Source organism: Sebastes umbrosus, chromosome 8 (genome assembly GCF_015220745.1).
Source record: "Sebastes umbrosus isolate fSebUmb1 chromosome 8, fSebUmb1.pri, whole genome shotgun sequence".
NCBI classification, from domain to species: domain Eukaryota; kingdom Metazoa; phylum Chordata; class Actinopteri; order Perciformes; family Sebastidae; genus Sebastes; species Sebastes umbrosus.
This window is the reverse complement of record NC_051276.1, coordinates 14,442,349-14,456,313: the sequence shown is the minus strand read 5'-3', so window position 1 is coordinate 14,456,313 and position 13,965 is coordinate 14,442,349. Positions and strand designations below refer to the sequence as shown.

Below are 13,965 nucleotides of genomic sequence, written 5' to 3'. Positions count from 1 at the left end.
TTGATTGCTTTGTAAGAAAAATCCAAACTTCAATAAGTTTCTGTGGTTTCGACCAATCTCCACTGATGCAACGCGAGGCTGAATGATGCCGTTTCCTGCTCAAGGCAGCTTTTCACTTTGTGAGAGAATTGTTCTTAATTGACCTGCCTGGTTAATTTAAACTGGGAAAAGTGAGTGTGTTTTTATGATGTGTAATGTTGTTTAATGCAGCCACCTCAGACTGCTGACAGAGACAAATGCACTTTATGGTTGAGGCATAATACAGATGTAATGAAACCTAACCAGAACCTAATCTCTCCCTGCTCCATTTCAGTGTGTTTTAATAGGAATTACAGCTTTGGGTTACAACTGCTGGTGTGTGTGTGTGTGTGTGTGTGTGTGTGTGTGTGTGTGTGTGTGTGTGTGTGTGTGTGTGTGTGTGTGTGTGTGTGTGTGTGTGTGTGTGTGTGTGTGTGTGTGTGTGTGTGTGTGTGTGTGTGCGCGCGCGCGCGTGTGCGGGAAATGATTGAAAGAGCTAATGTTGCTTCCAGTCCCTGCTGACTTTGAGTGTTGAACATCAAAGACAAAACCACTGAGTTTGATTTAAACCTTGCTACAGAGTTCATCGTCATGTTCATGTCCATGGGTGTAATGTTATCACAGGACTCTTTCTTCTCTTCTCTGTCTGCCTGTCTCCCAATCTGTCTGCTGTCTGCTGTGTGGATTTAATTCCTCAATTTTTCCCTCTCTTCTCCTCTGCAGTTCACTGTCTCTGTCTCTCTTCTCTCTGCTTTGCCTGTTTCCACCTCTATGTCCCTCTCCTCTCATTCCGAGGTTCGAGTCCTTTTGGTTATTTAGCAAAAACTTGCAGCTGTTTGCATTACAGTACTTATAGTAAGAATACACATAATATGATTATTGGGCTGATTATAAGTATGGTTTGGGCGTCACAACCAGCCTGGGTTAGTAGGTGTTGACAGTCAACAGATAAAATCATACACTATGTGGTGTTGAAGGATTGTCTTCTGATCCATTTACTGCTCGTTCTCACGTTAATTATTTACAAAAAATGTTTAAATTTTTATGATGGGATTTGGGACCACTGCAAATGTGTATTGGGAAAAATAATACAGTGGAGCACAGTAATGGTGAGAGACGTCAGATTATAATGTCCACGCTGTTTAACTGCTTGAATATGATTGGACATTACCAGTCAGCTGGTAGCCAAACAGCCCATGAATGAAGCAGCTGATGCCAATCAGATGATGCAAGCGTGACTTAAGTGCTGCCTGAAATTACACTATGCTCCAGTGGGTGATGAAAAGTGAAGCCAATGCAGAAGTGTATTAAACTTGCATTCTTTTTAACAGCCAGCAGGGGGCGACTCCTCTGGTTGCAAACAGAGGTCTGATTGTATAGAAGTCTATGAGAAAATGAGCCTACTTCTCACTTGATTTATTACCTCAGTAAACATTGTAAACATGAGTTTATGGTCTCAATCGCTAGTTTCAAGTCTTCTTCAGTACAGCATGATGTTCATTTAGTAAATTATGGTCCCATTTAGAGTCAAATAGACCATAAAGCAGGGTATGCTTTAGGGCATGGCTACCTTGTACGTTGTCTGGTCTGGGAGTTGTTCGCGGTTTTGTCTTACAACTTAAAACCTTTCACAGTGTGCTTTCAGTTCATGAAAGTTATATTACAAGTTACAGTAACATTTTGGTCGCCTAAAAATGTCTTATTCAGCGTTTGGTTGTACTTAGCTCCACCCTCTTGTGTCTATTAAAAGTCTCCAGAATGCAGGAAACAAAGTTTCTGAAACTCAAATATCTTGGGGGAAGGATCTCCAGACCCCCCGCTTTGGTTTTGAATTCCTGTAAAAATGGATGTTCATTTTGGTTCAGGAACGTGATAATTTGTGTTCTCGCTGGATTTGATTGCTTGAGTGTGATTGGACGTACTAGTCAGCTGATGAATAAGCCAGTGATTGTGAAGCATGATGCTATCACCACTTCAGTCTTCAGCCTGACCCCCATCCTCTTTTCTAGTTCATCAGGTTTCAGTAGAGCCACAGCTCACCTGAAATTCACCTCACTCTTATGAAGTTCGTTCCTTTACAGCTTTCTCTTCTGAAGAGTTTGCAATCTTTGTTTCCAACATCTCTCCATCCACCACCTCATCTGAATTTTGCAAAAGTTTCCAGCTTTTCTTTGTCTTTTCCGTGCAAATTTAATTTTGAAACTGTCATTGTGATTGTCACCCGTTTCTGTTTTAATACAGGAACATGAGAGACTTATGTTCAATTTAAATTGTGCTTCTTTCTGACTGTCAAGACTTAAAATCTTGTACATGATAATCAGTGCAAATAGTCGTTATGTTAAGTACATGCCTAGTCTTTGTAGGTTTCAAAAATCTTAACGTTAAAGCCCCAGTGTGTGAGTGTGTATCATTTTGTAAGTACTAAGCCTCAGTAATGTAGGCAGAATGCCGCGCATATTTTTCCCACATACATTTTTAAAACCTCTATCTTCCTATGTAGATGTATGCCTTTGGTTGTTCTTTCATCACCATACGCTGAGTTTTTCCTCTCTTTACCTGCTCTACACGTCCCTCTCTTCTTCTCACGTTGTCTCTCGGCTCCATTTCTCTCTGTTAAGGGGAAACTGCGGCTTTTCCACTGACAGTAGCTTGTAAAACGGTTGAAGTATCTCATGCCATCCTCCTCTCCTGAAAAACATATCCAACTAAAGCATTAAATTAAAAAATAAAATTTGAATTCTCCATTTTGGCTTGTCGAGTGTTTGTCTGCAGCCACTTTCAGTCACAGAGAGGGTAGAGTTAATGTCGGAGATAATTGGCTCAAATTGAAAATGGGTTAGAAATTAAGATAATAATAATGCTACCTACTGTAGAAATTAATTGTTGACCAATAAATAAGGCCCAGGGTCCTGGTTTTGGCTCCACTGGCTTTTTGTGTGGAGTTGCAATTTAGATTAGATAGTTGCGTCCTTAGATTGGCTACTGGCTGGGTGCTCATGTTTCCACAAAGAAATGCAAGTTTGGTGAATTAGAAATTGCTTGTAGGTGAATGGTTGTCTGTTTCTATGTGTCAGCCCTTTAATAGACTGGCTGCCTGTCCAGTGTGCCCAATGTGAGCTTGAAGAGGCCCCAGTTCCCCTCAACAGGACTGTGTGTGTGTGTATTCTGTAGATAATGGTTGGATGGCGACTAAGTATTGCGCTTCCATAACGTTGGGGGGCTTGAGAGTATAAGGGTATAAGGGTGTAAGAAAATATCGGAAAAATAGAATATCACGATATTATGTTTTGTGATACTGTATGGATACTCAAAAACACTGTATCGATTTTTAATTAACAGTTTACATGCAGTGATTAACTCAGTCAACACTTTATTTCATTGGCAAAGAAATTCCCTCTCAAAGTAGTGCTATGATGTTGGATGTTACAGAGACATGTTATAAAAGCAAATGCAGATCCAACTGCTCTGATTCATAAAAAAGTAAACTTGTTTTACTCATATTTTATGCATATAATGGTGTGTTCTTTATACTAGGACAGTTTTCCTAATATTAGATTAAAATCGCCTTACTGACAGTATCGCAATATATCGCAACATATTGAATTGCAGCCCCTGTATCATGATACGTATTGTATTCTTGCCAATACACAGAATAAGGTGATGCCCTACTTGAGAGAAATATATTTTTTAAAGACTGCAAAAATCTGTGAAAGACGAAGCAGCAGATATCCGAGATATGCTAACTTGGGGTCCTCAAAACCCTGGGTCCTCCTTTTCCCATGATGCAACTTGATAGTGTCTTTCATTAGACCTGCTCTGCCTGATAAACACCCATCACTGTCAAACTCCACACAGTTTGCAACACACGCTTTCTGTTAGACATTTTAAGTCTCAAGCTGATGACATCATCACAGTAATTATCTCAAACTTTGAAAATCTCCTTCCTGAGCCACTTTAGACATTATACAGCTGTTTGCCAGGCTGAGTAGTGCTCCTCATGACGAGTGTAACTGAACTTGATGGGTAGAATCGGACGAGAGCACAAATACACATACACTTAACAATGCACATTCTAATGTGATTTGTGACATTTTCAGTCTTCTCTAAGGAACATCAACCCTCGCTCACAATCACATCACTCCCTATTCTTAGTGCAACATTTAAACCAGAATCAGAATCGGTTTTATTTGCCAAGCACATACATACAAGGAATTTGACTCCTCCAGTTTTATGCATCTCTCTAAACATACGTACACAGAAATAGAAAAAAAATAAAAATAAAACATCTAGGGACAAGGACAAATAGACAGCACTGTTATATACACAAGTAGGCTCGATTACCTTTCTCATGCACGACAAGGCTCTTATTGATTTAACTTAATTTAACAGAGGGTGGATGGATCACAGGAATATAAAAAGACACGTGAGCAGACGTCAAGCAAACAAATATTAATTAAATGCTGTGATCTTTGCTGATATATAAACCTGTACAAATCCTATCACTCTCTAGTAGTAGTGCAGCATTTAAATATACATGTGTTTATGTTTTAACTAGTGCAAACTCACGTGTATTACAGTTTTTCTCGATTGTTTACACACATTTTCTGAAAGCATGCCTCATACTCTCAGAACTCTACACACAAATCAAAAAACACACACACAATGGGCAAAACCCCTCAATTCTCCTGCAAAATGAAACTTTACATTCAAAACAATGTTATTTCTTCTCAAAATGGTATTTTGTTTTCAAATGACACACACAAACCATCATATGAATAGACATTTATAAGAACCAGTTGAACACTGATGTGCTCAATGTAAAACACTATGATGAATGGAAAACACTTCTTCTCCATTCATCATAATGACTTAGGCCTTTTTTTTGTTCAGTGTTACACTTACTACAGACAGTACATACATAAGTGTGTTGTAAAATATTTTAGAATATTGTTTTTATACTCAGAACACACAAATACACAGTAACAAATATATTTTATTTTCCCCACAAAAACAATGTACACAGTGTACATCCCAACCAACACAAAGTTGCACATACAGTGGTCTACATACAAAACAACAGAGGAATTTACTGTATACAGTTACAGTAAAAAAAAACGGAAAAAAAAACTATGCTGCATCCTCTCTTCTGTTTCGGTCTGGCCACAGCACCTCATCCACATCACAAGCAATGTTTGCCCTTTTATGCTAAAGCTCTGATTGCTAATTGTAACACTGTGTGACAGGTGTTTGCCCATGTGATGAGTCAGTGTGCATAGTAGGGCAATTGACTTTAGAATTTTGAATGACAGTGTGTTCCTTGTGAAAACGAGATTTTCTTCATGAAAATTGTGCCAAATGCAGAGAATTGTGTGTAGTGTTTTGAAAAAAGTGTGTTTTAGAACTGCAATTTGAGTGTAAAGCAGGAATTGTGCTTGTAGTTTAGCAGAATTGGTTCAGGGGGTTGGTGCATGAGTTACATGTTGTGGTCATTGTGTGTAAACAATTGAGAAAAACTGTAATACAAAAAAACAGGTGACACCTGCAACCGGTAGTACTGCAAACAATTTAGCTTGTTGTCGTTTTTTTCCAACCTTTCTGTGACTTGAGTCCAGGTGTTGATGTGGAGTTCATACATATGTTTATAAAGCCCTTAACACCAACAAAGAAACACTTTGTGATTCATGCCTTATGGAGACTGAGGCCTTTGCATTGTGTGACATGTCATGGCTCAATTTAGCTTTAGGAGGTTCCGTTCTCGTTTGTTTTGTTCAGTGGAATGCATGTCTAAGCTCTCGTCTCAGTAATTAGCTGTTGTGACTGTGAATCTATACGACACCATAGGCCATACAGAGTTAAACATGGTGTGAAGTGGTGCGGAGAGGGAGAGAAGTAAGATAGTGTCGAAGACAAGCAGGCAGAGAGAGTGGCATGATAGCAATGAGAGAGAGAGAGAGAGACAGGGACAGAGGTGAGACAGTGATGAAAAGTAGTGGACGAAGTGAAGCGGAGAGACAGACAGCTGGAAATCGAGCAGCTGAAGAGGGTAGTTAAATTCAACAGCTGAAAATGTGTTCTGAGGGCCTGCTGAATGGATTAGTAGCAGCATCAGTGTGTTGGTAAATGCGTCCATCCATGCTGTACATGTGCGTATACTGTAATGTCACAAAGATATCTACTTGAGCAGCATTAGGTCACAGTGAGGACTCATTTAGTGATTCCATTAAATGCACCATGTGAGGCACCTACTTCTGGAGAGTAGGCTCGATTACCTTTCTCAGGCACGACACGGCCCTTATTGGTTGAGCTTATAATAACAGAGTGCGGATGGAACACGTGAATATAAAAAGACATGGGAGCAGACGTGAAATAGAAACAAATATTAATTAAATGCTGTGATTTTTGCTGATATATAAGACCTGCTGAGTGCAAAGCACATAAGGAGCCAAAAAAAGACGCTCAAGTTAATGTGATATTCATCACGAGTTAGAACAGAAGGTGTCTTTAACAAAGCTGACATTTCATCAAACCTTCCTCAGGGTGTGCGCTTTATGTCCCTTCATGTGCTTCCTCTCTGCGAGAGTTTTTATAGTTCTACTTTTAATGTTTCTAAGTGGGAAGCACTGCCACCCAATACCGTCTCATCATGTTCTCATCATTTTTTCTGATGAGGGTAGCCAGCGAGGTAACATTCCTTATAATTTAAAATGCAAAAATATCTCCCCATTGCTGCATTTTAATTCATCACACCCACTCTGCACACACTGTGTTTGTTTGCTGCTGTCTTTTGGTGTGAGTTTGGAGAGTTGGAAAGAGTTTGCATGACTATTCAGTATGTATGTGTGTGTGTGTTATAGTATATGTCCATGTCCAGTGTGTGCTTAGACCCTGAAAAGGTGATAATTGTTGGTGTACGGTTGATATCAGTTGAAGCTTCATTCTGAAGTTAAAGCCTCCTCCAATTTTCCAAATAGGCATGATTTTTACATGAATCATTTCACACTTGTTCCAGAGTCCAACCGAAAGTAAACACAAAAAGTAGCCCGCCACAATAGCCATTATGACTAAGTGTATAGGGATCTACATCTGGATCAACATGCCGGATGACCTAATTACCCTGTCATATTCCTCCATGCACACTGCCTCATACACGTCATATTAGTGTGAGTCCTTGTTTCCCCTGAAACTTTACAATCAAGTTGGCAAGTGTACAGTTAACATGACCAATAGAGTCACAGTGGACACATTTATGGGAAATACGCAGGGTCGAAAAATGCCAGAAAGTTCCTTTAAATCAAGCGACACCTGCAAGCTAGTTCACACAGCCGACTCGAGACCGCCATCCCACTCACATGGCATACTGCAGCATCAAACTAATTATAAAGCAATGAACCTCTGTCTGTCTGTGTGTGTGTCCTTTGCATATCTCAAGAACCGCTCATCCAATCGACTTCACACTTGGCGGGTGTATTGCTGGGGACCCCATGTAGTGCTTTATCTAATTGGGAGCAATTTGGACCCATGATTCTTTCAATATTAATAAACTTTGAATAAACAAGCAAATAACGCTCTATGCAGCAGTGGGGGCGATTTCACCAATGTTTCTGACTGCGAATACCCGCAACCTGGATGTGTTGTTTTTTTCCGTGAACCAGAGTGTATTTCAACGATGTTTCTGACTGTGAGTCGCCGTGACTTGGGTGTGTGACACAACTATGTCGCAGCAGGTGTATTACTGAGGACCCAGGGAAGCGCAGTAGGTGTGAAGTTGTTTGTACGAGCGGTTCAAACACTTTTATCATGTAGTATTTAAGCCGTCAGTACTCTGCTCACTCTTTTTCTGCCATTGCTGCCACCTTAAAGCCATGCTGTCATTTGCTGCTGTTCATTCAGCATTTCAGAAGCCCCACCTCCACCCTAGCATCCACCTGTAGGCTAAGTAGGAAATGATTATTGTCACTCCCCACTCCCTGCTGTCAGGGCCTAGATGCCAAACATCACCTCTGTACATAGTCTATATTATCACAATTACAATAATCTATTTTTCATGTGAAACCAAGTAGTTTTAGTTTTTCTTTATTACCTTAACCATAGAAGTGTCATATCAGAGAGCACTGTTACAGATCGTTATTGTAGCGGCACTGACGAACAACCTATTTTGTTGTTGAGGATTGAGGCATGAGGGCTCTCTGTTTCTGTTTAGTGATTTGTGTATGTGTAGCAACATATAGGCATCTCCTTGTGGGTGGTGAATGTGCAAATTTCTGCACGTTCCAACAGAGAATTTGCATCCTTTTGTTTCGCTGGCATGTGTGTATAGATGTATGGGATGAAGCTTGTGTTGTTGTGTCATGTACTGTATGTGTGTTGTGGGAAAGACTTTGCATCCAGCACTCTTTCTTCTGTGCACACTTGAACACGTCTACATACATACTGAGTAACATCATCACCAACTCCCCGCACAGATCCCCTTTTCCTTCTCCCCTCTATGACCTAGTAAAACATCCCATAATCTCCCCTTGTTATTGCTATGCCGGTGGTGTCGTCACTTCCAAGGGCTCTTCCACATCTTCCCGACCTCCTGGGCAACCCTCAGGGTGACCTGGAGTTGAACCCGCAACCCTTTTCCCATTAGGATCAATACTGAGATCTGAGCGGCCCCGCCAATGCGCCTAAATCCTACTGTGGCACCTCTGGCATACTGATGCGTGTGTGCAGGGAGGTTAGGGGAGGAGGTGGGGGGAGAAAGAAAGGGAGTGAGAGAGACAGAGAACGCTTTTGTAGCATAGAAGAGGTAGATTCTTCTGGCAGTATACCTGGGTGGGAGGGATGGCAGATTAGTGGGTGTGCATACAGCATATCTATGCATATATGCATATTTTTTATTTTTTTTGACATTTGTTTGGTGAGGTGATTTTTATGTCAGAGTTTAAAACTCATGTAGGATTTTCTTTTATGTTTTTGGTACTATTTTTTTCATATTCCCCTCGGTAAGATCTGGGACAGAGAGACTATTCATTTGTGTGTGTTGCGGTGTGTTATGCCGAGCACACACTTAACGAGAATCAAGACGATTTTGGGCCCGATTCCCCCTCCCGACAATCGTCAGCAAAGCCCCGATTTTTTGATGGTTCTAAAGATTATCTTTCCAGATATTCCTCTAGTGTGAGGTATGTTAACAGTGTTTTTTACATCCCCGGTCGGCTCAGAAGTCCATCCTGGCCGCACCGATCTCAAATCGCAAATATTAAACATGTTCAATATTAATGATCGGATATCCTTTAGTGTGTGGGGAACCCAGAGGACATCTGATGACACAGTCACGTGGAAAAGATTGATGGCCAATTGTGAACCAAGCTGACTGAAGTGGAAGGACAACCACTGCCGTCTCATTGCGGCCGCGGCTAATGCATGAGCTAATGCAAAATGTGAAACATAATATTAAGATGGGTCTCAGAAGTGGAGGACCAACTTGTTGATTTGTAGGAAGAACGCAAGTGTTTCAACATATTTCCATGAGTTAATCCAGCCATCCTTTGGAAATTTTCAGTACAAAGTTGTGCAAAAACGAATCACTAATTCTCTCTGCACGCCGTCTGCCATGTTTGTCTACACTAAAGTCAAGTTTGATCGCGAGAGATTTTGTGAGATTTCCATTTTTTTTTTTAGTCAGGACTTTTGTTGTTCATGAATGGAATCTGTTAGTGTGTGGTGTCCTGTTTTGGTCAAATCGTTGCTCATCACACACTACAGGAACACAACTGTTAAATTTAACATAACATGTCATTATGTGTGGGGTCTCTCACAATTTGAAAATCTGTTAAGATTTGAAAAATCTTTTAGTGTGGGCCAGCCTTAAGTTACATGTTACAGTGTGTGATTTCAACCTTAAAGACCACTTTCAAGCTGAAATAAATGTGTTGTATTTTGGGTGACTCATGGCTGTGAGTTATGTTTAAAATTAAGGTTGTAATGCAGTCAATAAATAATTTTACTTAAAGGTGGTAAATTCAATATCCAGAGCATGAATATAACAGCAAATAAGTCTACCTGAGCAGAGAATGAAGTCATTCACCCACTGCGTGTGTTGTAATCCGACTTTCTCATCACTTTGTTGACATCGCCGGGCCGGCCACGCGTGTTTTTAGTGCCTGTTTGTGCATGTGACTGTGCCTCACAAGCTAGCTCACGGCCACCGCTCTGCACTGCTCTCATACGCAGTAGTGAAGCGTCCACCCTCCAGTTCCCCCTCAGGTAAACACTGTTATCTCTGTCAGCACTTTTGGCGTTGTTTGCAGTTACACCATTAGCAGCGAGCCGGTCGCTGTGTCGAGAGCCGTTGAGAGGCTATTGAAATGCCCCCAATCTCGTATTTAGCGCCTTTAAAAATAACAGTCCAGTGACCTTTTCAGCTGGCACTACAAATGTCCAACAGCACCAAGAGTTGAACAAAGATCAGACAATGAAGACTAAGAAAAAAAGGCTGAAAATCACTGGTAATATATGAGGGATGCTAATTTAGAAAAAAAGGCCGTGTGTGTGTTGGCGGCGGAGAGTGTGGGTTTGTTGGTGGTAAATAAATGCTACAAGGCTACAATTCCTCCGCTCAAGCGAGCTATAGACCAGAGCCATCTTCCTGTATCTCTTAAGGTGGACCAGCTTTTCTCCTTAAAGAGAGCCGCTCCTCTGGGTTTTTTCAGCTTTTTAATTAATTATTAACATTTATTTTAACCGTTTTAACCGATAACGTTAATCGGTTAAAATGCTTAATGTCGGTTAACGGTTAACCGGTTAATTATTAACATCCCTATAATATATCTATATCTATGCTTCACACTCCACTTTGAGACACCGTTCAGTTAGGACACACACCTCAAGGTTCATTTTTGCAAAAAAAACGCATTTCAGCAGCTCTACTCGTGAAGTTTTGTAACAAATTTGAGTAACCACCAGCAGCTTCACATACACAACGTTTGATTAACATGAACACATATTAAAGAACCCTTCAAAATTCATGTATGGCTAAATGCTAATACAGGAATAAACTGCTGAGGAGGACAGAGTTACGGACTGAGATTGAGGTTGCATGATTGAATAGTGTATGGACCATGTGACCATAAAAATGACTTCTATGCCTGCCTGAACTACTGCGAGGCTCCATTCGTGTTTTTTGTCCATTTCTTGGAAGTCACTGTAAAGCTGTTTCACATGAGGCTGTTGGCTTTAGTAAACAGGTTCAAACACAGTTATGGGAAGCTTTATTAGATGGTTAAATGCAGTAAAAAACAGGGTGATTGGTGGAAACCGCAAAGAACTGCTGATTACTCCTGTTTAAAAGTCAAAGGACAACCATCATTCCTCACTTCATCATAGTGGCCTCCATCCATTCATTCATTCATTCTTGTTTGTTTACTTCTATATTTCTAATTCTTCGTTTCCTTGTCCTGTTCAACAACAAAGTTTATGTTTGTTTTTTGCAATTGCAAAACCATATTTCTCTTTTCATACCTATTTCCATCGGGCCAGTTTCCATAGTTCCATCAGTCTGTTGTCTGGATCTTTTTCACATCTAGTACTGTGCAAAGGTTTCATAAAGGGACTGACTGTATTTTAAAGCCACATAAGTATCAAAACACAACCATTTTTGAGCAGACTATTTTTTCAGCATTTAAGACACCTCATATTTCACACAAACATACTGTATTGCTCTTATTTTACCTCACTAATCATCCCTCATCTCTCTTCTGTTTGTATCTCTGCAGTTGAGTCCAGGCATCATGAACACAGTACTGAAGGGCACCTTCAACGTGACGCTGAACAACCCTCTGGGTCCCTGCTGTTCACCCCGTGTGGCCCCTGGCCCTTTGACGGCCCACAACACCATTAACACTGTCGCGCCCAACACCTTCATCGCCACCAGCACCTCTTAGAGCTCTCTGTGGGTCAAAGATGAGAGGGGAAAGGTGAGTGGGGTAAAAGGTCAATCTTAAGGTCATCACATTTCAATTCATATTCTGTGGAAAGCTGATTTTTCATGAATATTTATGGTTCTATCCATTTCTGTTGAATGTATAATAGATGAGTGAGCTTATTTTCAATTATTGAATTGTAACTTTTCTAAGCTTATTAATTAAATGAACAGAAGTGTAGCAAGATCTAGATATTGCAAAAGTAATATGTATTGCTATTCAAAATAAAGCTGTTTTTAGATGCAGTGATGACAATCATCATCTGAAGCACCTTATAGTTTGTTCTCTGTTTGATATTTCTACTCCCTGCCACTGTTGAAAGCTCAGCAGTCTGTGCAATTTCTGTTTGTTTTGCTGTGTGTGTGTGCCCAAAATGTGTTATCAAATAACAACACACAGTAGATCCCTAGAACTGTAATAGTCTTCTGTATTTCAAGTGTTAGAAATTGCCCTTGCAGTTAATTTCACAGTTAATTTACAGCTTAGAGCAGCTAATTGCTTGTGACTTTTATAAACCTAAAATTTATTGGAGGCAAACTGCTGACTGATTAACTTCTTTTCTTTTTTTTATTGTTTCAGGCAGCAGTTTTGGAGGAAGATGACTGCTCTTTATTCAATGTCGCAAACTGAAATACCTACAATGGGCCCTGCATCTCCAGCTGATGGTTCACTCATTCTTTACTCGCAGTAATGACAACTTTCACACACTGACTCAGCTGTTTTTGTGGATCAGTTCCCTCTGCATAAACCATTTTGTTAATCAATAACAATTAAAAAGCTATTAGTATGAATATTGCCTGAGGTCTTTCGAAAGCATGTTACTCCTGACGTTTCGTCCATAGGGCGCTTTGTTTTCTTAAAGCAGCAATCAAGAGATCCAATCTGACACTGAAGCTATAGAGATTTTACTCTGCTGCTCATATTGGCTAATGTCAGGAAAGCTAGGTATATGGTAGTATGGGATCACATGCCTTAAGCTTGATTTGGACTCGCACAGTCTGCGTCTTAACTTCCGGATGCCCGGATTGTCAGAAATCATGTTTTATTAAATGACAAAAAATGAGACAATTAGAAAAGAAATGCTATTAGAATTAGAAAAAGTTTCGTAGCTATACATTATTGCTCAGCATGCATAAATCATGAAGCCATTCATTATGTATGTTTGTGCTGACTACCAGAGGAAACAGGTGTGAAAGTCATATAGAAGACTCATAACTTATGTTCCAGTTTTGTTGTACACTAATAGGCTTTGCTCATTAATCAAATAAGCCTCACCTTTAGTTTCACACGCATGCACCCTCACATGATGCACAACATGCAGGAACACATAAAACAAACGAAGCAACTACACGTGAAAGTACATTCGAGAGCCAGAGGCATTATTTGCCGCTTTAGACTTGGTTTTAACTGAGCGTGCAGAGGAGAGATCTGATGTGTGACCACAGCATGAAATATTAAGTATACTACGCTCTGACGCACCTGTTAGAGGAGAGAGGCTTGAGAGTCAAGAAGACGAGTGTGAGAAAAAACTATGCTTGAACAGTTCGACATTTTGGGAAACACACTTATTCGCTTTCTTGCCGATAGTTAGAAGAGAAGATCTATACAACATATCTCATATGGCCTTTAAATATGAAGCTGCACTTTGTAGTTTTTATACTTAAAGGAACAGTGTGCAACATTCAGGGGCATCTACTGGCAGAAATGGAATATCATATTAATAAGTATATTTTCTTTCGTGTATAATCACCTGAAAATAAGAGTGGTGTTTTTCTTAGCTTAGAATGAGGCGTTTATATCTACATAGGGAGCGGGTCCTCTCTTCACAGAACCGGCCGCCGTGTTCCTACCGTAGCCCAGAACGGATAAACCACTGTGTTATCTTTTCCAGCTTGCGGCGGAGTCCATAATGTTACTTGCTCTGAAGTTAACCCCCGTCACTCCACTAAGCCGCCGGGAAACAAGACACAGGAAACCTCTG

At 40.3% G+C, this 13,965-nt stretch overlaps 1 protein-coding gene across 1 annotated transcript in view; it reads left to right on the top strand.

Moving 5' to 3' along the window:
• stpg2 (sperm-tail PG-rich repeat containing 2) overlaps positions 1-13,696 on the top strand; it is an 82,335-nt gene extending 68,639 nt beyond the window's left edge. The window contains exons 14-15 of the mRNA XM_037777726.1: positions 11,778-11,978; positions 12,564-13,696. Coding sequence (XP_037633654.1) covers positions 11,778-11,945 — 168 coding nt within the window. The 3' untranslated portion in view covers positions 11,946-11,978; positions 12,564-13,696. The remainder of the gene's footprint in view (positions 1-11,777; positions 11,979-12,563) is intronic.
• Positions 13,697-13,965: the final 269 nt, after the last annotated feature.